The sequence below is a fragment of the Coenobita brevimanus genome, chromosome 61, assembly GCF_032717465.1.
Source record: "Coenobita brevimanus isolate Jiangsu-jjx chromosome 61, ASM3271746v2, whole genome shotgun sequence".
Taxonomy (NCBI): domain Eukaryota; kingdom Metazoa; phylum Arthropoda; class Malacostraca; order Decapoda; family Coenobitidae; genus Coenobita; species Coenobita brevimanus.
This window is the reverse complement of record NC_137014.1, coordinates 29,254,774-29,282,767: the sequence shown is the minus strand read 5'-3', so window position 1 is coordinate 29,282,767 and position 27,994 is coordinate 29,254,774. Positions and strand designations below refer to the sequence as shown.

The following is a 27,994-nucleotide window of genomic DNA, read 5'->3' as shown; positions in this document are numbered from 1 at the left end:
TGTGGCTCTTGAGAACCTCCTTCACGTCATCCTCGTTGACCTCCCTTAACCCGCCGCGTGCCAGCGCCATTTTAAAACGGTCTGACATAATGCCGCGGCCAGTGCCAGTGCCGTTTTAAAACGGTCTAAAATAAAAAACATCACTGTGACCGCATTTTTCAAGATTCGCGGGTAAAAATTGGCTGGCATGTAAGGTAACTGTTCGTCTTCCATCCGTCAGGCTGTCAAGGCCATACACTCACTCGCTCCCCCCCCTCACGCTCGCTCTGCCTCACTCTGCCTGTGTGCCTCACCCAGTGCTGTACATAGTGAAGGGATTTTGTAAATATTTTCTTATAAGTGTAGGTTGTAAATGTTTTCTTGTAAGTGTAAGGACTATAGCGAAGTCAAGTTGTAAATACCTTCTTGTAAATGCCAGGACTGTATGTAATGAAGTCAGGTTGTACCTATCTTCTAGTAAGTGTAAGATAATGCATTCACAGTGAGAAAGACATGCAAATTGTGATAGGTGCTGAAGTAATAAGTGATCAGAAAAGTGTACTGAACATTGTTATACCTTCCTAGCATAGATACTTGAATATACCTTACATAGAAAACTGTTCTCTCTCACGTATGTGGTGAGCGTGAGACCGGCTATACATGTACACGAGTATGCATGACTCAATAAAACTCATTTTCGAGCCTCGGTGAACATTTTAATGGCGAAAATCGTTGTTTCTACATCAAAATCTATCATTTTAATTAAAAAGAAAAAAGAAAAAATGGCCGGCACTGGGATGACCCAGAGGGCTAAAAATAGCCGGCACGCGGCGGGTTAAGCCCGCCTCGTGTGACAGTTCAACTATGTCCTGCCACCCACGCTGGACAGGTGGAGCTTGCACGCCGTATGGGGAAGCCAGTGAAGGAGTGCACACACTCTGGCCACAGCTTCCGCTACACGCCATTCATGGTCGCCTGGCTAAGCTTGCTCCACGCTGCAGTGATATTCTCTACGGTGTGGCATATGTTATAGCCCTTTCAAAACTGCTGCACTGTTGTCCTGTCATCACTGTCACAGACCCTTACAACTGCTGCATCATGCAGCAGAGGTAATAAGTCTTAAAGGCAGTGATCACCCCTTGGTCCATCGGCTGCAACAAGGACATGGTGCTGGGGGACAGGAGCACCACCTCAGTACTGCTGGCTCATTCCTTCATCGCGGGAGGGTGGCTAGGCGCGTTGTCCACCACCATGAGAATTCTGTTCACCAAATTTTTACGCAAGGCATACTTCTTCAGCACATGAAAGAGGTACGAGTGGAAATATGATGAACAGATATCTCAAGTCAGCCAGGCCTTCTTGTTTGACTTCCAGATAACCCCAAAGTTCTCTTTAACATACCCCACCAGAGCCCAGGGGTTCTCAGAGTGATAGACAGGGGACAGCTTCACCTATTTCTAACATAGCTTAAAAAAAAAAAAAAATGCAGTTTATGCTGAACTGTAGCAGTATTGACCTAGCCTAAACTGACCTGACCTACCCTAACCCATTTCTAACCTAACTGAACCACCAAACAAAACAGCTAAATTCTGGCTTCCATAATCCTAGCCTTGGTTAGAATTATGATAGTCACCGCTAAATTCTAACTGCTGTAATCCTAATCACGGCCTTAAATTATACCATGTGCATACCTTTCTGAAGACAGTAATGAAAAGCGGAATGATGTACAAGCCCATTAGATAAACTGACCTGACCTAATCTAACCTATTTCTTACCTAACTGAACCACCAAACAAGACAGCTAAATTCTACTTCCGTAATCCCAACCACCATTGGACCCCCTCTGAAGTATTAAAGTATCAAGTATTAAAACTATTTCCTACCATTGGACAGATTTGGAGACGTTGTTTATCAGATTTAGCATATTATTTTCACAATCTGTGACACGAGAGAGTAAACAATACAGATGACGTCAAACTTTCCCTCCTCCGGCATACCAATCTCACGATTTCTCTCCCAGAGAGCACCTCCATGGCATACCAACCCTTCCGTAGTCTCCTTCTTGGAAGAGGCTGTTGGGCTGGGATTTAAACGTACTAAACGGGGAAGGGCCTCTTCAAGAAGATGCTTTCGCGAGAAGGGGAAGAGGTTGTTTAATACTACCAGCCTGTGAACTTAGAACACATTTGCATTGGCAGAGAAGAAAAACTGTAGCTGATAGAAATGAAGCATTTATTTTAGGCTGTTTGAAAAAAATTACTGTGCTTTCAATTCCTTCATATTTATTGTATTATCTGCAAAACAGCTGAGGCTGGTAGTATTGAAAAACCTCTTCCCACGAGCAACCTCTTCATCGCTCCAGCCGTAGTTTTAAAGTGAAGAGGTTCCACATTTGGTTCGCGAAGGGCTTTCTCGGGGTTAGAAGTACTGGAACATGAAGCAGGAGCATCACTCACCTCTTCCCAACTATCTTCATATACCATATTCATGTAACTATACTCAGTTTCACGGAGTCTGATGCACTGATTTTGTCAGACGAGGACAAGTGGATTTGGCAACACTGCGTGTTGCACTCGGGCTGTGATTGGTCAATTTCTGTCGTGTATGAATGTGCACCAAATTGACTTTGCATTCCAACCAAGGCCCTCATTGATTTCTAATGTAATGATAAAGATTTTTTTATCCCACCGGTATTCACCAGTGTAATGATAGTGATATTTGTATTCTTACCTGTTGTGGGTACGGTTCAACTCATCCATGGATATACAAGTGGTACTCGACTTAGTATAACAGTTTATAGTAAATATTTATGAAAAGAAAGAATTGTGGTAGCGTTTGTGGTTTTGGGCCGAGCTTAGATTTAATAAGTACCACGGGTGGTCGTCGTTCCCTCAGCGAAGGAATCTTGAATTGGAAGGGGAGTGAATTTGGCTTGAGGACATAATTTCCTTGATTAGGTACACTAATAAAGAAAAGAAAATGATATATACTTTACTCTACTTTAATAATTCTGTTAATTTCCACAAAACATTTTTAATTACATGACCCTTTTTAGTATGAGAGAAGATTGTATATGTTACCAAGGTTTTTGGGTGATCATTCCTCTAACATTATTACCAGACGAAAACAATTTGGTACACGCGAGGTATGGAGTTGTTGTACTTTACTTTCTTTTTGGCCGTTACTCTTGGGCTCAACAATAGCCTCAAGACAGGGACATTTTTACGGGTATGAATTGTCTGTTCGGGCTGGCATAGCCTCGAACCAATAAGAATGATTACTTGTGTTCATCTTTCACCCATATAATATATTCTCCTCATGTAATTTTCTAGAATCCCACATCAAGTCAGTATTATTTACAGTTCTTAATCAACAATGCTATATAGTCACTAGAAATACATAATCTCTCGGGCTTGTCCAGCCTCGAGGAATAATTCAAGAGAAAGAAATACAATCACCAAGAATACCCAATCACTCGGGCTTGTTTAGCCTCGAGGTACAACTCAAATATCACATTATTGCTCACCACCACTAAGTTCCCTTCCACGCTCCTGATTTTTCTAACATTTTAATATTAAAGAAAGAGAATGGTTAATGAATTTGAATTTCACCTTTTCGTTACAAGATCACATCACTTTTAAATTTCTATTCCTTATCTACAAAAAAAAGAAGTTCACTTGATAGATCAATAATACCATATCAACTACATTCGGTTTGTAAAATAATTCATGGGTAGTGTGAGTGTGTATGTAAGATTCTACGGGCAATACCACGAGAAGGCCTCGTGCACACTTTGACGTCACCGGTGTCTGGGGACTGAACAAACGTCCATTAGATACGATATCTGGGGCTCGAGTGACTACATTAAACTCTCAACAATATTACTTCATATAGTCCATAATAAGTAAGGATTAAACAAAGAAAAAGAGGGGGGAGGAAGAAGAAATGTGGACGGCTCACCTGAACAAACGTCCATTAGATACGACATCTGGGGCTCGAGTGAGCTCGTCGGGCGCTAGCGACGCCAACTGCTAAATCAAATGAGGTGGTGTTTTTGAAATATGGTGGGTTTCAATTCTCTTTACAATTTATTTAGCAGTGTACCCATGACGCCAAGACTTTTGATTGAATTGGGGAAAATTTGGGATTTATTCCTTACTTAATTTAGATACTGATTCTATCACTATCTCAATTTGAATCTGAGAGCAACTCATGCCATCTAGTGACGGCCAAGATAAACGGAACTTTAAATCCTCACAAATGACGTTATTTAGGCCTTTTGGACTGCTAATCTTACATACTTGTGTTCTAGCAGCTTCATTAGCAAACATTTCACAACTAGGTTACGGAAAGAATTGTATATTCATCATTATTCTGTTTAAGGTTTAAACTCGGCGCCCGGCAACGACGCACAAAGGAAGGGGATAAGCTGCGCGCATATGTCTTTCATTACTTGGCCAGATGGGGAATTCCCATAGCTCAACACCCACAATTACATCACCCAATGCATAGATACAGAGATACATACATGTAAAAATAGTTAACCCTACATTAATTATTAATATATGAATTACTACTTGGGGTAGGAACTTATAGACTAATATTCAGGTTACACCCTATCTAACTTAAAATTACAGTACTACTAAACACATATATGAATGTCAAATGTGTGGCACTACACTAAGATACCGGATTATCTATCTATCTATCTATAGCCCGACGCCCTAATCCCGCAAAGGGTGGCCGCAGACAAAACGCCTCCAAGTCGCTCTGTCACCCACCATTTGACTACCCTCCCCCCAACTCACCCCCCCTTCCCTCATATACCTCTCAACTCCATCCCTCCACCTCATCCTCGGTCTACCTCTCCCTCTCCCTCCCTCCACCTCACCTACATACACCCTCTTAGTCAGTCTTTCATTCTCCATTCTCTTCACATGCCCAAACCACCTCAGTGTATTTCTCCTAATCTTCTCAACCACATCCACATCCACCCCACAGCGTTCCTTCACTTCTTCATTCGTCAACCTGTCCCTCCACGTCACTCCACATGCTCCTCTCAAGTAACTCATTTCCACTGCTCTCACTCTTGACTTGTTCCCCTCTTGCAAGGTCCATGCCTCGCTTCCATACGTCAGGGTAGGGATCACAATACTATCATGCAGTGACTTCTTAACTTCCATACTCACTTCCATATTTCTCATCACTGCTTTCAGTGTACCAACAACCTTCCTTCCCTGCTGTACCCTTTCTCGCACTTCATCCCCCAAAGTTCCATCCTTACTCATCACACTACCCAAGTACTTGAATGCACTCACATTCTCCATATCCTCACCATCCAACCTCACTGCACACTCTGTGACTTCATTCCTCTCAAACTCCATAACTTTACTTTTGTTTACATTAACTTTCAGATTCCTCCTCCTACACACTGTCCCAAATTCATTCACCAAACCTTGCAACTCCCATTCATCTTCACTCAACAGTACTGTATCATCAGCAAACAGCAACACCGGAAGCTTCCAAATCTCACCCTCATTCATTAGAGCCACCCCCACATCCACTGCCCTACCCTGCACGTCCTTTACAACCCCATCCATGTATATATTAAACAGCCATGGAGACATCACACAACCCTGTTTCAGTCCCACATTGAGATCAAAGAACTCACTCAGCTCACCATCCACTCGCACCGTAACCCTAGCTCTCTCGTACATACTCTTCACAGCACTCAACAATTTTCCCTCCACTCCATATATTCTTAATACCTTCCACATACCTTGCCTATCTATTCTGTCATAAGCTTTCTCCAAGTCCATGAAGGCAGCTTACACTTTCCTTCCCTTCTCTAGATACTTCTCCACTAAACATCTTAGAACAAATTTCTGATCTACACACCCTTTTCCCTTCCTAAATCCCCCTTGTTCTTCTCCAACTAGCTCCTCTGTCATATGCCTAACCCTATCAATGAGTATTCTGCCATATATTTTACCAGTCACACTAAGTAGGCAAATATCCCTATGGTTACCACATACTTCTCTCTCTCCTTTTCCTTTGTATAAAGGAACAGTTATACCTGATTTCCAGCCCTCTGGAACCCTTCCCTCTTCCCAAGCCAATCTACACAACTTCCATATCCACTCCACAACAATCTCACCCCCATACCTAAGCATTTCACCACACACTCCATCAATTCCTGGGGCCTTTCTCAACTTAATCTTCTTCATCATTTCCACTACTTCCGCCCTACTGATCTCTTCCTCCCTCCTCTCATCTCTTCTTCTCCCAGCCATTCCCCAACCACTTATACTCGCACTGCTCTCACTCTCCACATTCAACAAATCCTCAAAGTGCTCCTTCCATCTCCTCAGTTTCTCTCTCTTCTCCACCAACAATCTATTTTTCCTATCTTTCACTCCCCTACTATTTTCCCTTTCACACTGCATTACTTTCTTTACCTCCTTCCAAAACAATTTCTTACTCTCCCTCCATTTCACACTCAGATTCCTCCCAAACTCCTCATCCACTTTCTTTTTACTCTCCTTCACCAGTCTCTTAACCTCCCTTCTCCTGCTCACATATACCTCTCTCTTCTCTCTCTCGTCATCTGCCCTACCTCTACTCGCTAACCATTCACTATATGCCTTCTTCTTTTGTTCCACAGCTCATTTCGCCTCATCATTCCACCATGCTGTCCCTTGCACACCCTTGCATCTCCTCCTCACTCCACAAACTGCCTCACACGCTGTGCCTATCTCTTCCATGAATATCTTACATACGTCTTACACCCCTTCCATCTGCTCTAGCTCATACCTTCCCAGTCTTTCTTTCACTATGCTCTTATACTTTGTCATTTTCTCACTATCTTGCAATTTCTCCACTCTTCTCACAGGAGTTGCTTCCTCCTGTCTTCCCCTTCGTCTCCTCAACCACTTTCTTTTCAGCTCTACCTTGGCCATCACTAAGTGATGGTCCGAGACTCCATTCCCCCACCCTCTCCACACTCTTGCATCCAACACTTGTCTTCTCATTTGCTCATCCACACACACGTAGTCTATCATTGCCTTTCGTTCAACAAGTTCACCATCCATCCTTCTCATTACTCTCCATGTATACCGGTGGATCATGTTATGCCGAAAGTAGGTGTTGGCTATTGCCAACCCCTTACCAGCACAGATGTCCACCAAAGCACTTCCATTCCCATCTACGTCAGCTGGCACACCCCTCTGACCAACCACTCCATCCACTCGTACATTCCCAACTTTGCCATTCATGTCTCCAATCAACAGCAGATACAAATTAAAGTGATGATATCTTTAATGATGAATATGTGCCATACCACGTTGAGTACACCGCTTCCCGTCCGATCAGCGAAGTTAAGCAACGTTGGGTCTGGTTAGTACTTGGATGGGTGACCGCCTGGGAACACCAGATGCTGTTGGCATCCCTACGTGTCAAGTGGGGTTGGTGGAGGATTAGTGCCCCTCCCTGTAAAACAATTAACTCTAAGCCCTTGGCCACCCCGTCTGGGATACATGGCGTCTGGCTATGAATGAATGAATGAAAAAATTACTAGAGATTATCCTGAATGACAGTAATAACAAAACTAAGTATAGTCGCGACTGGACGCATATGGACAACAGTCAGCGACTGATTTATTGGTTTAAATTCATTTAATTATGTTTGATTTTGTTCACACCACGCGGTTTTATTATAGCAGCAGAGTTCAACTATTATCTTCTCATGGGATTTGCTTTTATCTTACTTTCCTTTCTTCCACCATTAACAAAAATTTGGTTGTCTACAGTGATGTAATCCATTACTTTCCCGGCTCTCTGTTGAGGGGACTGAGATACATCATGCTTGAGGAGAGTGTGCATGGTGGCCAGGGATAGGGTGTCTGTCTGTAAGTCTGTCTCTTATGATACGCATGAAAATGTTAAGGCAAATCAAACACCAAACTTATTCATGTAAGAAATAATTTTACTGAATCTGACCAGGAATACAAACAAATGCAGATTTTTAAAGCTGCTGTTACCTATGAAGGTAATGAAATTGTGTACAGTATGGTTGCTGTTCTTTATATTCCCTTAATCTTGTTTAAATCTTTCATTTTGTGTGGGGACCACACTACCGCTGCATATTCTGACTTGGGGCTGATCATGGCCACTATCAATTTTTTCATCATCTCCTCATCCATATAATGAAATGCTATTCTTATGTTAGTCAAGAATTTATACGTCTCTCTAACTATCTTGTTAAGTTTTTCAGGTGACAAACTATCCTGGACCAGCACTCCCAAATCTTTCTCTTCTCTCGCTTTTGTGATTGATTCATTACCCATCAAATAATTCAGTGATGGCCCCTTGGTACTTTTACCCATTTCCCGGCTCCAATCATGTATCCTGTCCAGATCCTCCTGCAGCATTTTACAATCCTATTCACCCTCTTCCTTCCTTATGATCTTTACATCATCAGCAAACAGTCTTGCATAACTATTCACTCCATCTACCATATCATTTACATAATTCAGAAACATTACTAGCTCAAACATCGAGCCTTGAGGGACTCCACTTGTTACTTCCCTTCATCCAGACATCCTATCCTTTATTACTGTCCTCATTTGTCTGTCCCTTCTGTCTTTCTTCCCTTCATTCTTTCCTCTTCCTTCTGCCTGGGGGTGACTCTACACTGAGTGACAAGCCAAATGGTTTCCATTACACCAGGAAACCATTTACCACGCTGGGTGGTAACCATATAACCAAATTTTGGTGCCTGGTGGTTTAGTGGGTAATTATTGTGCTCCAGTTGGATTGAGCCGGTGAAGGTTTATATCCAAGTGGTGGTTGGGGTTGATTGCTTATGTAATGCCACTCAGGGATGAGTGAGGCTGGCCACTCTTATCTTAAATGTCGGGACCAACGGCCTGACCCCGGGCTCCTACGCTCCTCATGGGGCAATGTAGGATTGGATGATGGATTGATGGATGGATGGATTTGTCTGTCGCTCAAAAAGTCTCTCATCCATTCCAGGAGTTTCCCCTTCAGTCCTCTTATATACTCTAGTTTCCACATTAGTCTCTTATGGGGTACCTTGTTGAAGGCATTCTCCAAGTCTAAATACACACAATCCACCCAACCATCTCTCTCCTGTACCACGTCAATCGCTCTTGAGTAAAAGCTCAACAAGTTGGAAACACATGACCCTCCAATTCTGAATCCAAACTGATATTCAGCCAGAATATTCACCTCTTCTAGATATTTTATCCATCTGTCTTTCAGGATTCTCTCACACAATTTTGCGATCATGCTGGTTAGAGACACCGGTCTATAATTCAGGGGTTCTTTCCTGTTTCCTCCCTTATAAATTGGTACCACATTTGCCCTCTTCCATTCTTGAGGCACTTTCCCCTCTTCCAGAGAACATACAATTAAATGGTGAATTTTATCCACCAGTTGTTCACTGCATTCCTTCAGTACCCAGTTAGAAATTCCATTAGGTCCTGGGGCTTTCCTTACATCTTGAGTTTCCAGTGATTTATACACTTCCTGTACCTCCACTTTTATATCTTTTATCACCGGTACATTTCTAATCACTCCCTCCCCGTCCATAAACTCCTTTTCATTAGTGAAAACTGATTGGAAACATTTGTTCATTATTTCAGCTGGCACTACCACATCTTTATAGACCTCTCCTACTTTCAGTTTTGTGGTTGCTTCCTTTTGTTTCAGTTTGCCATTAACAAATCTACAAAACAGTTTGGGTTCATCCTTGCATTTGTCTGTTATACATTTTTCAAAATTCCTTTCTTCTTCTCTTTGTATTCTTGTATATTCATTTCGAGTTCTTTCATATTCTTCCATTGTTCTGTTGTTACCTCTCTTTCTCCCATTGTTCCATGCCTTCTCTCTCTTTCTTTGCTATCATACTCCTTCTATTAAATCACTCCTTTTTCCTGTTTTCTTTCCCCCTTACTCTTGGTACAAATTTTTCCACTCCCAAATTAGAGGTCTAGAAAGATATCCCACTTCCTCTGTATCTCTCATGTTTCCCTGAATTTTCTCCAATCTGCATTTTCGAAAAATTTTCTCAATCCTGTAAAATTTGCCTTCCCAAAATTGTTTCTTCCCTGCCTATAGAGCTTGTCTCTTGGCTCGACATTCCCTATTATCACATGGAACTCAGTGACCACGTGATCACTTTTTCCTAAAGGACACAAATATTTCAAATATTCTGTTGCATCAGGTTCTTTAGTAAACAGTAAGTCTAATCTTGCTGGTGTGTCCTCACCTCGGAACCGTGTCTTTTCTTTAACCCATTGCGTCATCACATTATTCATTGTTATGTTTAATAATACAGTGCTCCACGAATCTTCGCTGCCTCCTGAGCCCCATTCCTCCCAGTTCACCTCTTTACAGTTAAAGTCACCCACCAAAATTATATTGCTGCTTTTTTCAATTATTTTTTGTAAATAACTAGCCACATCTGACGTCTCCTGGTATTCCTCATCATTCCATGCTCTTGTCTTAGGAGGAACATACACTACCGCCATGTCTCTCATGCCATTCTTTCCAGTTTCTAATTTCATATTTATCACTTCAGCCTTGCCTTCTCCCATTTCCACGGTATCTACATTTATGTTGTTCTTCACTGCTGTCATCACTCCTCCTGTTTTTTCTTTTCTCTCTCTTCTCCACAGTTTGTATTTACCATCTCCCGTATGAACATCAACATCTTTTCTTAACTTGGTCTCTACAGAGCACATGATATCAGGGTCATGTACCCTCAAGAAATTGTTAATTTCAAGCCTTGCAGATATTAAACCATCAACATTAGTATATACCACCTTCAAGATATTTTTGATGTTTTTTATACCCTCTTCTCTCCTTCTCTCCATCGGTACCACTTCCTCAGTTTCTGATCAACAACTCTCTAATAACTTCTCTTTTGTGTATTTATAGCCATCCCCCTTAGGTTCCTTCACTTCTAGTTCCTCACATACCACTTCCTTACTTTCATATCCATCACTCTTCAAAAAAAAAAAAAGTTTTACATTCTTCCTCTATCCTCTTATCATCTTTTTCCTTTACTTGTTCCTTCAAAGATTTTAACACTCTTCTTCATTCAAATCTTTTCTTACTATAACATTATCCATCCCTGCCTCTTTGCTTAGTTTCCAGGTCACTTTAAGTATATCATTTACTACACTTTCTGATGACAACTTGACTCTCATTGGTCTTGTTTCCCCCTTTCTTATAAGGCCCTGTCCTCCTTACTTCCTCAGTTTCTTTTTCCCACTTGTCTCCTTCAGGATTAATCTTGCCTAATATTTTTCTCACCAGATTCGTGTGTCTCTCGAGTCTCACGGATCTAACCTTTTCTTCCTCCTCCCTGTTTCCAATTATTACCACACATCTGTCCCTTTCTACAGTTTCTCTCACTATTTTCTCCTTTTTCTTCTGTATTTTCACTACATGTTCTTCCATTTTTTTCCTGTTCATTTCCCTTTCTTCCTGAATGATTTCCCTTAAGCTGACCACTTCTTTCTGTTCTTCTTCCACATGTGCCCACTTTGCCTTTTGCTCTTCTAACACACTACTCACCTTCTCCATTTTATTACTGCTGTCTTCTAGTTTTCTTCTTAATTCGATATTTTCTCGCTTCAAATTCCTGATCTCCTGGTTTGCTGTCTCATTGGACTGGATGAGACTCTGTATAGTGTTTTTGGTATTTTCAGACGTCCTTTAACATTAAATTCTCCACTTTCTTTTCAAGTTCACTAATCCTCATAATCAATGTTTTAACCAAATCCATGACATTAGTTTCATTATCAAATCCTGGAAATTCAAGTCCCTTGATGTTTACATTATCGGCCATGTTTGAGGTTGGTTACAGTACTAAAACGGCTGTTACCAAAAATACTACAAACTTTCATGTATACTCTTTGCCAATAATTCTGTGTGTGTGTGTGTGTGTGTGTGTGTGTGTGTGTGTGTGTGTGTGTGTGTGTGTGTGTGCTTACACAGATCATAATTATTAGAAGGTAAGCTAAGCGTATCTAGGGTCAGGTTGTATTTTAGCAGATGAGGTAATGAAGGGCATGGTGTAGACTGTAGAGTGTAGACTGTGACACTGTGTAGTAGTGGTAGGAAAAACATTCGAGCCTTCACAGGACCTCGGAACCACCTCGCTATGAACGTCTGAATGCCCGCTGTTGTCGCTAACTGTGTTCGTATGCGTCCAGTCGCGACTTTACTTAGTTTTGTTATCAGTGTCATTCAGGTTTATCTCTAGTAATTTAAAAGGCACATATTTATCACTGAAGATATCATTCCTTTAATCTGTATCTGTATAATCCAGTATCTTACAAATCAATGAGGGCCTTAGTTGGAATACAAAATCAATTTGGTGCATGTTCAAACACAACGAAAATCGACCAATCACCGCCCAAGTGCAACGCGCAGTGTTACCAAATCCACTTGTCTTCAGCTGGCAAAATCAGTGTGTCAGACCCTGTGAAACCGAGTATAGTTAGTACCTTAACATTCACAAAATGCATTTGCAATTTTTTAAAATGTTTTTTATCATTTCTTTTGTGTGATACCATCATTATTTATAGATTTTTAGGAGACTGGTGTTACCCGTTTTGATCAAACTGCTGCTACATGCATACAGCTGTCATTGACTTATACCGTTCCCAAGTTACCTGTGTTTCATACAGTGGTGATCCAGGCAACTTCACCGCTTATTTCCAAGAGCGCTTTATCTAACAGACTTGTACACCATTCCACTTTTCATTACTGTCTTCAGAAAGGCAAGCATATGGTATAATTTAATGCTGTAGTTAGATTACTGCTGTCCCCGCTGAAGTCTAGCTGCTGTAATCTTAGGCACTCCCTTTTTACGGTAGCCATAACTTACCCTAAATAACTTAACATAACCTGTTTCCAACGTTGCTGAAAAAACAAACTTAACCACTAAATTCTAGCAGTTTCAGCTGCACTGTAGCAATATTGATCTAACATAAACTGACCTGACCAAACCTAACCTATTTCTAACCTAACTGAACCACCAAACAAAACAGCTAAATTCTAGCTGCCGTAATCCTAACCTTCGTTAGAGTTATGGTAGTCACCACTAAATTCTAACTGCTGTAATCCTAATCACGGCCTTAAATTATACCATGTGCATACCTTTCTGAAGACAGTAATGAAAAGTGGAATGGGATACAAGCCTGTTAGATAACCTGACCTGACCTAATCTAACCTATTTCTAACGTACCTGAACCACCAAACAAAACCACTAAATTCTAGCTTCCGTAATCCCAACCACCATTGGACCCCTCTCAAGTATTAAAGTATCAAGTATGACAACTCTTTCCTGCCGTTGGACTGATTCGGTGACGTTATTTATCAGATTTAGCATATTATTTTCACAATCTATCACACGAGAGAGTAAACATAAAACTGATGACGGCAAACTTTCCCTCCTTCATCATACCAGTCTCACAATTTCTCTCCCAGAGAGCATCTCCGAAGCATACCAACCCTTCTGTAGTCTCCTTCTTGGAAGAGGCTGTTGGGCTGGGATTTAAACGTACTGAACTGAGAAGGGCCTCTTCAAGAAGATGCTTCACAAGAAGGGGAAGAGGTTGTTTAATACTACCAGCCTGTGATCTCAGAACACATTTGCATTGGCAGAGAAGAAAAACTGTAGCTGATAGAAATGAAGCATTTATTTTAGGCTACTTGACAAAACTACTGTGCTTGCAATTCCTTCATATATTGTATTATCTGCAAAACAGCTGAGGTTGGTAGTATTAAAAAACCTCTTCCCACAAGCAACCTCTTCATCGCTCCAGCCGTAGTTTTAAAGTGAAGAGTTTGGCTCGTGAATGGGTCTCTCGGGGTTAGAACTACTGGGGCATGAAGCAGGAGCATTACCCACCTCTTCCCAACTATTTTCATATACCATATTCATGTAACTACTTAGTACCTTAACATTCACAAAATGCATTTGCAATTTTTAAAAATGTTTTTTATCATTTCTTTTGTGTGATACCATCATTATTTATAGATTTTTAGGAGACTGGTGTTACCCGTTTTGATCAAACTGCTGCTACATGCATACAGCTGTCATTGACTTATACCGTTCCCAAGTTACCTGTGTTTCGTACAGTGGTGATCCAGGCAACTTCACCGCTTATTTCCAAGAGCGCTTTATCTAACAGACTTGTACACCATTCCACTTTTCATTACTGTCTTCAGAAAGGCAAGCATATGGTATAATTTAATGCTGTAGTTAGATTACTGCTGTCCTTGCTGAAGTCTAGCTGCTGTAATCTTAGGCACTCCCTTTTTACGGTAGCCATAACTTACCCTAAATAACTTAACATAACCTGTTTCCAACGTTGCTGAAAAACCAGACACTTAACCACTAAATTCTAGCAGTTTCAGCTGCACTGTAGCAATATTGATCTAACATAAACTGACCTGACCAAACCTAACCTATTTCTAACCTAACTGAACCACCAAACAAAACAGCTAAATTCTAGCTGCCGTAATCCTAACCTTCGTTAGAGTTATGGTAGTCACCACTAAATTCTAACTGCTGTAATCCTAATCACGGCCTTAAATTATACCATGTGCATACCTTTCTGAAGACAGTAATGAAAAGTGGAATGGGATACAAGCCTGTTAGATAACCTGACCTGACCTAATCTAACCTATTTCTAACGTACCTGAACCACCAAACAAAACCACTAAATTCTAGCTTCCGTAATCCCAACCACCATTGGACCCCTCTCAAGTATTAAAGTATCAAGTATGACAACTCTTTCCTGCCGTTGGACTGATTCGGTGACGTTATTTATCAGATTTAGCATATTATTTTCACAATCTATCACACGAGAGAGTAAACATAAAACTGATGACGGCAAACTTTCCCTCCTTCATCATACCAGTCTCACAATTTCTCTCCCAGAGAGCATCTCCGAAGCATACCAACCCTTCTGTAGTCTCCTTCTTGGAAGAGGCTGTTGGGCTGGGATTTAAACGTACTGAACTGAGAAGGGCCTCTTCAAGAAGATGCTTCACAAGAAGGGGAAGAGGTTGTTTAATACTACCAGCCTGTGATCTCAGAACACATTTGCATTGGCAGAGAAGAAAAACTGTAGCTGATAGAAATGAAGCATTTATTTTAGGCTACTTGACAAAACTACTGTGCTTGCAATTCCTTCATATATTGTATTATCTGCAAAACAGCTGAGGTTGGTAGTATTAAAAAACCTCTTCCCACAAGCAACCTCTTCATCGCTCCAGCCGTAGTTTTAAAGTGAAGAGTTTGGCTCGTGAATGGGTCTCTCGGGGTTAGAACTACTGGGGCATGAAGCAGGAGCATTACCCACCTCTTCCCAACTATTTTCATATACCATATTCATGTAACTACTTAGTACCTTAACATTCACAAAATGCATTTGCAATTTTTTAAAATGTTTATCATTTCCTTTGTGTGATACCATCATTATTTATAGATTTTTAGGAGACTTGTGTTACCAGTTTTGATCAAACTGCTGCTACATGCACACAGCTGTCATTGACTTATACCATTCCCAAGTTACCTGTGTCTCATACAGTGGTGATCCAGGCAACTTCACCGCTTATTTCCAAGAGCGCTTTATCTAACAGACTTGTTCACCATTCCACTTTTCATTACTGTCTTCAGAAAGGCAAGCATATGGTATAATTTAATGCTGTGGTTAGATTACTGCTGTCACCGCTAAAGTCTAGCTGCCGTAATCTTAAGCACTCCCTTTTTACAGTAGCCATAACTTACACTAAATGACCTGACATAAACTATTTCTAACGTAGCTGAAAAACCAGACATAACCACTAAATTCTAGTGGTTTAAGCTGAACTGTAGCAGTACTGATCTAACCTAAACTGGCCTGACTTCACCTAACCTAGTTCTAACCTAACTGAACCACCAAACAAAACATCTAAATTCTAGCTGCTTAACCCTAACCGTGGCTAGAATTACAGTAGTAACCGCTAAATTCTAACTGCTGTAATCCTAATCATGGCCTTAAATTATACCATGTGCATACCTTTCTGAAAACAGTAATGAAGAGTGGAATGGTGTACAAGCCTGTTAGATAACCTGCCCTGACCTAATCTAACCTATTTCTAACGTACCTGAACCACCAAACAAAACCACTTAATTCTAGCTGCCGTAATCCTAACCATCATTGGACCCCCTCTTAACCTGCCTACTCCCGTTGATGTGTATATACGTCCGAACCTTTTGTCACTGTGACTCCCGTTGACGTATATAAATGCGCCACAATTGCAAGGTCCATCATTTGCACATTTAAAATTTCGTTCATGATTTTTGGTAGGTATACATGGGACACCTTCCTCTACCAGATCCCCGTCAGGGACAGTGCCTTACCCCGCATGACCACCCCCCACCCCTCGCATGCCATTGTCTCGGCAATTCACCTGTTACCAGTGACCTGGCCAGTAAAGACATGTCGCACCACAGTATGAATTTCAAGGCCTGAATGATTCCCCAATCGATGACAATGTGGAGGACAAAGTTTACGTAGCATTAGAGGAAGATACAGTCAGAAATGATGGTCAGGTAATATCGCCAAAAAAGGTCAGGTATGTTGATGTGTTTGGTGAGTGAAACAATGCTTATATCGCCTATATTACTGTATGAAAACCAATATACTCTTGGACTACATGTAATTTTGTACCAAATAAATAAATAAATACCATTTATGAGTGGTGTGGAATAGTTATCCCTCCCATAGAACTTGTTTTCTCTGGAGCCTGCCTCATAGAAAACACAGTAAGGTAAGGGGGTACTGTTACCTGTGTCCAATATTTTAAACCTCAGGTGAGTGATTTCTCTATGAATTTTCGATGTTTCTCACCAAAAGCGGAGGTTTGAGCCAAAAAAAAATTTTTCCAAAATCTGTCTGGATTGGGGGGAGGGGGGTTAGTGGTGGAAAATCGGTTGGGATGGGGCATGTTAAGTATTAAAATACAGTAAACCCTGTACTTACCAGACATTGTGGGCCTGGACCTTTGGAACCCAAAAATGGCCAAAAAATGAAAAAAATCCCCCCAAAATCCGAATTTTTTCCCACCCGTAATTTGAAATTGCAGCACGGCACCAAACAGCTGTTACACCACGGACCCTTCACCCCTTCCTTCCTCCCCCTCCCCCCTCCCCTGTCAGGGTTGCCATTTGGTATTTTTCATTACCAGATGTGGGCCAATTTGGCAATGAAAAATTCGTTTGGTAATGAATCAGAATAATGCATTACCAAATGGATTTTTCACATGTATGAGGATACACAGGATGGAGATGGTGGATTATCTGTTCTCTCTGATTAATCTGCTAGCCTACATAGCATGAAAATAATCAACATGCTGTTAATTATAAGGAGAGTGATTACATTTATTTACACTTGTGTATATAATTAGTGAAGAATAAATGCATCCTTTAAGAATTTGGTAATGAAAATTGAGGAGTTTGGTAATGTGGCCGAGTTCAGATCTGGCAACCCTATTCCCAGTTACTGCCTAACCTTCGTTCAGGGAAGACGTCCATCGTAATCGATGCTGCATGTGCTCGTTTTCTGTGAATAAACAGTGAATAAACCGTAGTACCACGCCACTAGACCACATGGGAATTTACAGTGTTGTGCAGTGTTATGAAATTAGAATTTAGAGTGAAAAGGATTAATTGTGGAGTGAGTGTGGAGTGCAAAGTGGCGGTTGAAGAATGTGCAGTGTTAAACAGTTATAACTCACATTGCAAAGAATTAAGTGTAGCACAACACTGTATTACTGTATGTGCTTCAAGAGCATTTTCACAACTACCAGAGCCTTAGAGAGTTAGTGGAGGCGGCCACAGACGTGCTGTAAGTACAGTACAGTACCCTGTATGCTGCTAGGCCTAAGTATTTTCCATACTCACTTCTAATACCTCATTCTCTGGTTCCTTTCATTTATTTCATGCTTTATGTCCATTATTGGTGTGAATAGGGTTTTAAATAGGTTTAAATAAGTACTATGCATGTCTGGTAGGGAGTTATTTAGGTGGCATTCAAACTTAGGCAGGGTTAGGGTCCATAAGTACCAGTCCAGCAATCAGAGGCCCACTTTCCGGACGGGACCACTTTCCGGACATGCCTTTGGCTTTATTACATCGGATAGTGGAGGGATTATTGTATCAAGTATTAAAACTATTTCCTACCATTGGACTGATTCAGAGACTTGATTTATTAGATGTAGCATATTATTTTTGCAATATATCACACGAGGGAATAAACATAGAACAGATGACAGCAAACTTGCGCTCCTCTGTCGTGTCAATCTCACGATTTCTCTCCCAGAGAGCACCTCGGCAGTATACCAACCCTTCCATAGTCTCCTTCTTGGGAGAGGCTGCTTGGCTGGGGTTTAACCCCTAAAGTTCTAAAAGGATCGATCGATCCTTTTTCAGGAATTCACTAGATGCCTAATGTGATCGATAGAGGAGCCTTGGTAAAAAACTGCGGACACTAGGCTTTGGCCCAATTGTGACATGTATCAGTGCAAACCAGTGAGAACTAAGTCCTATGTAGGGAGGGGGGAGGATCTGGGCCTCTACCCATGGTGAGAGGAGTGATTCCCTCAACGCCTTCTCGCCACCTTCCTCGACCCCAATACCTTTGTTCTGTCTCCCTCTCCCTCACCTCTTACCGCCTCCTGCTCCTTCCCTCCCCGTCCCCCACCATCTTGCATCACGTCACTGTGGTTCCCCCTCTTTCCCCCCTCCTTCCTGTCTCCCTGGGGAGGGTTATATCCCCCCTACCCATCCTCCACATCCCTGTACGCCCTCTCTGCCTGTCCTCTTTGTCTTGTGGTGTCTGTCTCCCACCTCTGTATCCCCGTGCCACCCTTCCAGGCCTCTCCCCATGCCACCCCCATCCCCCACCCTCTGAAGTATGCCGTCCGCTTACTTCTTCCCCCCCCCAACCCCCTGCCTAGAGTATTATGCGTCATTGTTACTATTCATGTTGCATGTTTTCATTCAGTACCCAATTATTGTTTGTGTTAAGGCGCGTTTTTGTGAGGCATGAGGCTCAAGCCTGGCTTCGCTCTTTGGCTTAAGCCAAAGTGGCCTCACAAAAACAGTACTCGAGCCGTACTGACGAATGTAAACAAACACCCCGGTCAGCTGATGACGCAAAGTAGCATGGCAGATATTGGAGAATCAGATATTTTCTATCTAAGCAGTAGTTCTTCCCTCCAGATGGGAACTTTTTCGTTGTTTGCAGAGACACAAGAGTCTGCGACTGTTGTGTCCACTCTTGCTGAGGAATATATGAGCCAGGTCACTGCGTTGTCGTCTTTAATGGCAACAGGCACTAGGTACATAAAGCAGCTGTGTTAACCACTGGAAAGATGAAGGGCATTATATAAGGAAAGCTTTAAATTTACAAACTTGGGTTGCTTGGTGAGAACCCTAGGAACAAGGTACTCTCAGTGACAGTGTATGGGAGAGTAGACAGAACTCTTATTGATATTATGGTGTAGTGGTAGCAAGCTTAATAATAATTCTGGAGGCAACACATTTGTGACCATCATGTTTGTAATGTGGTCAAAAAGTTATGTTGTTGATGGCAGGAAACAACTGGAATCATGGACTTAGGTTTTGATATTCGTAAGATATAACACATATCAAAAGTTTGGTGAGTAAAAGTCTGATAATAGGTTATTGCTTCATTTTACGTACTTATTAGGCTTGGCAGTGCCAGTAAATTTACAGCCATTGTTTTACTATTAAGGAACATCAAACTTCCATAATTGTCTGAAACAGATTGTATAAGGTGAACATACCCCAACACAAGTATCTCCACATTTTTACCTCCCACGTCCCATCTACACATTGATTAAAAAAAAAAAAAATTATGGTTGTATTACTGGTTAGATCATGTCAAGAGTATGAGTTTAAGGCAGTTTTTGATAAGTGTCTGTTTGTGACTAGGTAGCTGAGAAGAGGCTTCATAGGCCAATAGTTTTCTTGGCAGCAGGTAATGAGTTTGTCAAATATTTTGGTAAGGACGATGATGAGCCTAGGCAGCTGACTATATGTTGGTTGGATAAAATTTGAATGTAGGATCATCCAGACAAGAGTTTGGCATGCCTTATTCAGTTTGGTAGAAGAGGAGCTAACTTCATCATGCAGATGTTGTGCCTGCCAGATTTATATATATTTATATCTTATTCTTTTCTTTTGGGTGCAGATGATTGGCCATTTAAGTATTAAGTTGGCCAACAAGCTGTATGAGTGCATGTCTGGTTCATTCAGGTGTGCATGCAACAGGCAGCACTCCCTGTATGTTGTATGAACTGTACCTGCATTATGAACTCTTTATCAGTGCATACTTTCAGGGGAAAGGAATTATCAAGATGATATTCATTTGTGATAAAAATGTATTGAATGTGTGGGGAATTTCTGCCATTGCCTTGTGATTATTGGACAATTTTTAGATTCGCACAACCAGAGATTCTTAGAAACATAAGTTTACCAAATAAGTTCTAGGCCAATATAGATCATTATTCATTCTATCCCCCCTGGGGAAGGGGGGATAGAATACTTCCCCAGTATTCCCTGCTTGTCGTAAGAGGCGACTAAAAGGGACACTTTTATCTACATTCTTTTTGCTCTCTTTCTTTCCCTTGTACTTTGTCTGTCCAAACCCTCTGCATTTTACCTTCATTTAGTTAATTTCCTCTCTCCACTGTCTGGTTCCTGCGAGTCACTGGCATTGGCTCCAGGTTAAAAAAAATTTTACTGCCTAAGAAATCTTGATGAACTCTGGTGACGATGCAATGGCCCTCAGTTCCGTGCAGCCCTTAAGTGGGCAGGGGGTGCTAAGAATCCCACGGTGTAGAAATAAGTTCATAAATCCAAAAAGAACCTTAAGAATAGGAAACTGGAATGTTCGAACTCTCAATCAGGCTGGTAAAATGGAAGAACTTATTTCAGTGTTCAAGGAATACAAGATGGATATTTGTGCTCTTACAGAAACGAGGTTGCTTGGAGTTGATAAAATGAATTTGGAAGATGGTATTACTATGTTGGTTTCTGGTAGGAGTGATGGAAATCATTACCAAGGAGTAGGCTTACTGCTGAGTAGAGATGCTTGCAAGGCACTATGTGAGTTTGAACCAATTAATGAGCGCTTGCTTTATGCTCGCTTAAAATCTGACCATGGTAATATCAGTATGGTTGTAAGTACGCTCCGACAAATGAGGCTGCTGATGAAATGAAGGATGACTTTTATGAGAAGCTGCAGGATGTAGTGAATAGAGTGGCAAGACATGATGTGTTAGTTTGCATTGGTGATTTTAATGCGATTGTTGGCAGTAGTAGGGATGGCTTTGAAGATTGTATGGGTAAGGAGGGTGTTGGTATAAGAAACGAAAATGGGGTGCGACTTGCAAGCTTTTGTTTGGCAAATGACCTTATCATTGGTGGAACTATCTTTGAGCATAGAAAAATACATAAGACTACTTGGATTTCACCATGTGGTAAATATTGTAACCAGATTGACCACATTGCAATTAGCAGAAGGCATAAAAGTTATTTGCAAGATGTTTGCGTAAGGAGGGGGGCAGATATAGGCAGTGATCATCAACTAGTTCTGTCAAAGATTAAAATAAAACTTAAGAGAAACGTTAATGGTAATTGTACAGGAGGTAATAATTATGATTTTGATGAGCTGAGAAGTGATGAGAGCACGAGGGAAACGTTTTGGTGCGAATGTAGAAACAGGTTTCTAGTCCTGCAGACTTTGATGGAATCTGAAGACAATGATATTAATCAAATGTGGAGAGAGGTAAAAGAGGTTTTGCATGAGAGTGCTAAGGTTACTATTAAGAAAAAGGGAAAAGCGAGAAGGAAAAAGTGGATGTCAGATGAAACATGGAATGTAATTCAGAAAAGGAAAGAGGCTAAGTTAAGAAGTGAAGAACAACATGTTGATGGCCAGGTAGTTGAAGTACTTAGAGCAAAGTACTGGAGTTTACATTCTGAAGTAAAAAGACTCGTTAGACGTGATAAGAGGAGACTATATGATGAAAAGGCGACAGAGACAGAAATTAAATTAAGTAAAAATGACGGTCAGAGCACAAGAGTAGCGTATCAGGCCATAAAGGAGTTAACTGGGACTGAAAGGAGAAGGAAGGAAATACCTGTACGAGATAGAAATGGTAATTTGATGACTAAAGATTTGGATATAAAAGGAAGATGGAAAGAGCACTTTGAATCTGTTCTAAATAGACCAATCCCAGCTGAAGAGGACATTTTGCCAGCCGAGAGAGATTTGCAGATAGAAACAGGGGATATAACTTTGGAAGAGGTAGCAAAATCTATAAAGGAGTTAAAGAATTTTAAGGCTCCAGGTGAGGATGGAATATTCCCTGAAATGCTTAAGGTGGAAAATGACGAGTTGATGAATGCGCTTTTGAAACTTTTTAATGTGGCTTGGGATAATGGTGGAATTCCAGAAGAGTGGAAAAATGGAGTGATTATAAAAATACCAAAAAAAAAAAGGGAGATTTAAGTGTGTGTGGCAATTGGAGGGGGATAACTTTGACACCTGTAGTTGCAAAAGTCTTTTCCAAAATCTTGTTGAACAGAATAGAGCCAGTAATTGATAAAATTTTAAGAGAAGAACAAGCGGGATTTAGAAAGGGTCGAGGTTGTAATGATCAGATTTTTATTGTAAGGCATCTAATGCAACAAGCTAATGAGATGAAAATGCCACTTAACATGTGTTTTGTGGATTTTGAAAAGGCGTTTGATAGTGTTTCACGTGGAGCTATGTTGAAAATTATGAGAGTCTATGGTATACCAGAAAAGTTTGTAAATATTATTAGAAGCCTGCATGAAGGTACTTTTTGTAAGGTAATGGTGGGTGGTTCTTTGAGTGATCCATTTCAAGTTAGGTCGGGAGTGATTCAAGGAGGAGTTCTTTCGCCACTGTTGTTTGTTTTGGTTATGGATTATGTTATGAAAAAGGTTGTAAGGAGAACAGGTGCAGGAATTAACTGGCCAGAAAATAAGAAGCTGATGGATTTGGACTATGCTGATGATATTGTACTGATTTGCGGAAGTATTTACGAGATGCAGAGGGTGCTCGATTGTCTGGTGGAGGAAGGAGAAAAAGTGGGATTGGTAATAAATTGTGGAAAGACTGAAATTATTAATATGAACATGGAGAACCAAATCGATTGTGTAATTGGGAATAATGTGGTGAAGAATGTAGAAAACTTTAAATATCTGGGAACGATTGTATCATCTAATGGATCATTAAACAATGAAATTGAGGAGAGGATTAGACAGGCTTGGCGAGCTGTTGGAATGTTAAAATCTGTTTGGAATAATAATATGCTTTCGGTACATACTAAAGTGAAAATTTACAAGTCCATGGTTAGACCAATTTTAATTTACGGGCATGAGTCATGGTACAGTACAATTGCAACAGATCAGAAAGTATTAGGATTTGAGAATAAAATACTGAGAAGGATTCTTGGGGTAAAGTGGCAAGACAGAGTTACAAATGAAAGAGTAAGGGATATTACGAGAGTGGAACCAGTTAATGAATATGTGAGACTGTCTCGCTGGAAGTGGCTGGGGCACATATACAGAAAAGAAGGTTGTTTAATACAAGCTGTGCCAGAGTGGATTGCTAGAGGAAGAAGAGGTAGAGGTAGGCCGAGGGAAACCTGGTTGAGGACAATGAAAAAAGAAGCAGGAGAGGAGTGTTGGTGGGACCTGAAGGAGATGGCAAGAGACAAATATTGGTGGAGAGAGTTCATTGAGGCCCTATGCATCCCGTGGGGTGCCACAGGAAATGATTGATTGATTGATTGATTGATTCATTCTATGCACTTTGCTCGCAAATGAATAATACTTGCATTAGGTTGAGTTGGGTTGGGGTTAGGTTAGGTGGTTAGGTTACTTTAGGTTGGGTTGGGTTAGGGTAAGTAGTAGGCCCACAGTACATATTTTTTCATCAAACCTGACTGTTTCCTATGGTTTTGGGTGTGATTCTGTTCATTTTGACCTTTATTTCTAAAAAGAAATAGTGGATTCTAAGGTGATTACAAAAATATTCATTCCTTTGAAACCATTGATTGGCAATAGATTTGAAGGGCAAAATCAAATGATTCACACCAAAAACCATTGGAAACACTCAGATTTGATGCAAAGATCAGTGGTTGTGTGAAACTAAAAATTGACCCTCATTTCCATTCAGGTGTTCCCTTCAGTGAGCTACTTTGCTGTTAGGTCAGTGTGTCCCCCCACCCCCTCAAAAAAATATATATATATATTAATAATATTAGCAAAACCATACTTTATAATTACATTATGTTCCTTTGGGTTGGTGCAGAGAATCACATGGAAAGCAGAAAGGCTTCAGTGATCACCTGGATCAGAAAGATCTTGATTTCTTCAAAAATATGCGAGTCACCAAGGAAACCTTTACTCCTCTCCTTGATTTTGTACAGGAACAGTACAGACCAGTGTTCCATGGAGGGACTCCATCTGTTCATTAACGTGTTCTCTCCATCTGTTCACTTTTTCTCCCTTCTTCACTAGTAATCTACCATTTTTATCTTTCACACCCCAGCTAACTTCCTTGGCACCCTGTGTAGCTCTCTTTACCTCTTTCCATAACATTTTCTTACATTCACTCCACTTTGCACTTAAATTCCTTCCAAATTCCTCATCCACTCTCTTCTTACTCTCTCTTACTAATCTTTTCACCTCTCTCGTCCTGTCTACATATAACTCTCTCGTCCTCCTCTCAGCTTCATCGACGCCTCTGTTCCTCATCCACTGATTATATGCTTTCTTCTGTAAGAAAATAATTCATTAGCATTAAAAGTGTTCTTAGAACTGTATGGAAAAAAAAAGGAGATGCATGGATAAAAAATATTCAGGAATATATGAAGGAAACCAGCATAAGAAATACTAACCAACTGGACAATTTAAAAAAGGATGAAATAAAGAAGAAGGTAAATGAATACGAAAAAAAAAAAATGTTGGAGAGAAGAACTGACAAACAAATGCTCAATTATATTTTATAAAGAGAAAAAATTAGACATTAAAGAAGAAAACTTTATGAAAACACACAGGGTTCTATACTGCTGCACAGCTGTTGCTCGAACACTTTAAAATTAAACTGGAGAGCAAGGTATATTGGTGGAAATACGTATTGTGAATTATGTAACAAAACAAGAAGAAACTCTTGAACATTTCTTTAAAAAGTGTAATGCATTAAAAGATATAAAAAGTAAATATGAGGTAGAAGAAGGCAATTTAGAGAACATACTGTTATTAACATATGCAAAAGAAAATGCAGATAAAAAGTTCTACCACTACAAGAAATACCTCTTTGAAGTATGGAACACTAGATAACGTATTTAAAAAAAAAAAAAAACGACAACGAACAGCCCAGTGCTGATTCAAAAGCAATACTGAGTGAACACCATCTGATCTGATCTGCATCACAAACGAGCTGTCCAATTCACTCTAGCTACACATGTTCTTCTCTCACATGCATCAACTGTAAATTCTAGCATATCTGTATATCAAAAGTAATCGGTGCAAGCCACATACTCGTGGCATATTTAAAAAAAAGTGAGAACAGCACTTATAACACAATGGAAGACGCCATCTTTGTTTACATATGACATCACATTCCCGGGCTCGAGCTACCTCAAGCCAGCTCCAGGGATGGATCGACTTGGCTTGAGTCTGGCTCGAGTCCGGCTTGAGCCTGGGCACCGCAAAAACGGGAATGGACGTTTGGCTTAAGTCTGGCTCGAGCCAGGCTCAAGCCTGGGCCTCACAAAAATGCGCCTTAGTTGCATACACCAATGCATGAAACATAGAATTTATGTTTTTTCATGTACCCTTTTTATTTTGACAGCTACACAGCTATGAGGGAAGGGGATGGGGGGAGGGCGGTTGAGGAAGGTCTAAGTGTAGCGGGGGGAAGAGTGTTGGGAGTGAGTGAGGAACACTGACAATTATTTTGCATGCTATTGTTTGAAAAAAAATGAGCTGGAAAATTCTGAAGGGGTGTAGGGGAGGAGGGGAGGGTAGCTCTAGCTTTTTTTTCCCCTTGAAATTCTCACAGATACTTGATTTGACAGCTCTGAGGGGAGGGGAAGGGGGTAAGGGGTGAGGGGAGAGGGTGCTGGAGTGTGTGAGTAACACCAAGAAAAACATTTTGCATGCTTTTTTTTTTTTTTTTTTTTTTTTTTTTTTTGACAGCTACACAGCTATGAGGGAAGGGGATGGGGGGAGGGAAGGTGGGGAGGGGAGAAGTGCTGGGAGAAAGGGTGTTGGGAGTGAGTGAAGAACACCGACATAATTATTGTGCATGCTATTGTTTGGAACAAAAATAAATAAATGGAAAATTCTGAAGGGTAGGGGTAGGGGCGGAGGGGAGGAAGAGAGGGGGGTGATGGGAGTGGGTGGGGAAGGTCATTGGAGAGGAGGAATGAAGTAGGAATTGGGTGAGGGCGCATAGAAAACTGGAGTCGTCCTGCCTGGAAGGATAACTTTTTTCAACTTTGACGGACTATAGCTCATGAACCAGTTGGTCTAAAATGGTCTGGTTGCATGTAAAGTGTGTAAGTTCAAGCTCTAAACCTTGGACATAAAACATTTTACTTCTGTAAGAGTTGAAAAATCGTCTCCATGTGAAGGTTTTCAGGGAAGTTCGGTCGATCGAATTGCATATCCTAGGGGTTAAAGGTACCAAACTGGGAAAGGCCTCTTCACAAAGATGCATCACGAGAAGGGGAAGAGATTGTTTAATACTACCAGCCTGAGTGGCGAGTGAGGGATGGTGACGGCAGTCAAGTGATGAATAAATGAGTAGGCCACGGCACATACTCACATACACAACTATGAGCAAGGGAGTCACGATAACTGTATGTAGAGCACTTCTTTCCAGATCATCAGTTCACCAATAATTGCACAAGATTTATTACTTTAGTTTATTTTTCTGTTTGATGAATAAGAGTACTGAGTAATGAATAATATTTAACAAAAGCAGACTTACCTTGTGCACTTTGCACTACCACAAGACAGAGCAACCAAGTGTGTTACCTCAGTGGGGGTGTGTTTTAGGTTATTTCAATGGAAAAATATTAGTGTGGCCCAGGATACGAGTGGTATTGTATATACTGCAAAGATTTAGTCTATGTATGTGTATATAATTTCAGATACCCTGGCAAATCGGTAACTGGGAAGGTAAATTCCCCAAGCCTCTCGATAACTGGGATTGTACTGTACTGTGTTATATAATTGGGACAAAACTGTATTAGGATCAGAACCACCTGATACCCTAATTTAATATTGATATGGTAGCCATTTCAGTTTGACATATTTTATTTCTTGTTGTGGATACCACCAGACTTACAAGTGTTCCTTAGCCATTTTAGCCCCTTCAGTCCAGTGCCATAGTTTTTTTTTTTTTTTTTTCCCTAGCTATTTCATTTAACTTAAGAGACCTTTCCTCAAAATGAAGGTGTTGATGAAGGCTGTATCTAATCCATCCAGTTTGGAATCTCTTCTAACCAGAATAAACATGTGGAGACTGCAATAATAAAATTAATCCTTGCCGAGCTGCAGAAGGTCTGCACTGGCCAAGCTGCAATCCTTGTATGAGGTAAAATTTACATTGGTTATGATAGCAGGGGTTAAAAGAATGTCATTGAATTATGTCATAATACTGTATATCTTATCTCATATTTTCATCACCCCACTCAGAACTTACGTGGCACACCTCATTTTCCTCACGCAGCCAATGAGTAAAGAAGGCACAGGTGAGTTTAACTGACCAAAACCTCTCTTGTTTTCTAGCTTTGATTCTGTCAGGTTGTTCTCTTTTATCCTTTCTCCTCCACTTTCTGTGCCCTGTTGGG

At 40.8% G+C, this 27,994-nt stretch overlaps 1 protein-coding gene and 1 non-coding gene across 2 annotated transcripts in view; both read left to right on the top strand.

Moving 5' to 3' along the window:
• The window catches only part of LOC145403816 (HIG1 domain family member 1A, mitochondrial-like), a 123,905-nt gene that overhangs the window by 37,218 nt on the left and 58,693 nt on the right, over positions 1–27,994 (top strand). The window contains exon 2 of the mRNA XM_080275495.1: positions 27,840–27,895. Coding sequence (XP_080131621.1) covers positions 27,877–27,895 — 19 coding nt within the window. The 5' untranslated portion in view covers positions 27,840–27,876. The remainder of the gene's footprint in view (positions 1–27,839; positions 27,896–27,994) is intronic.
• LOC145403831 (5S ribosomal RNA) lies at positions 7,304–7,422 on the top strand. The gene has a single exon (XR_013898051.1). It is a non-coding gene; the product is annotated as a 5S ribosomal RNA (ribosomal RNA).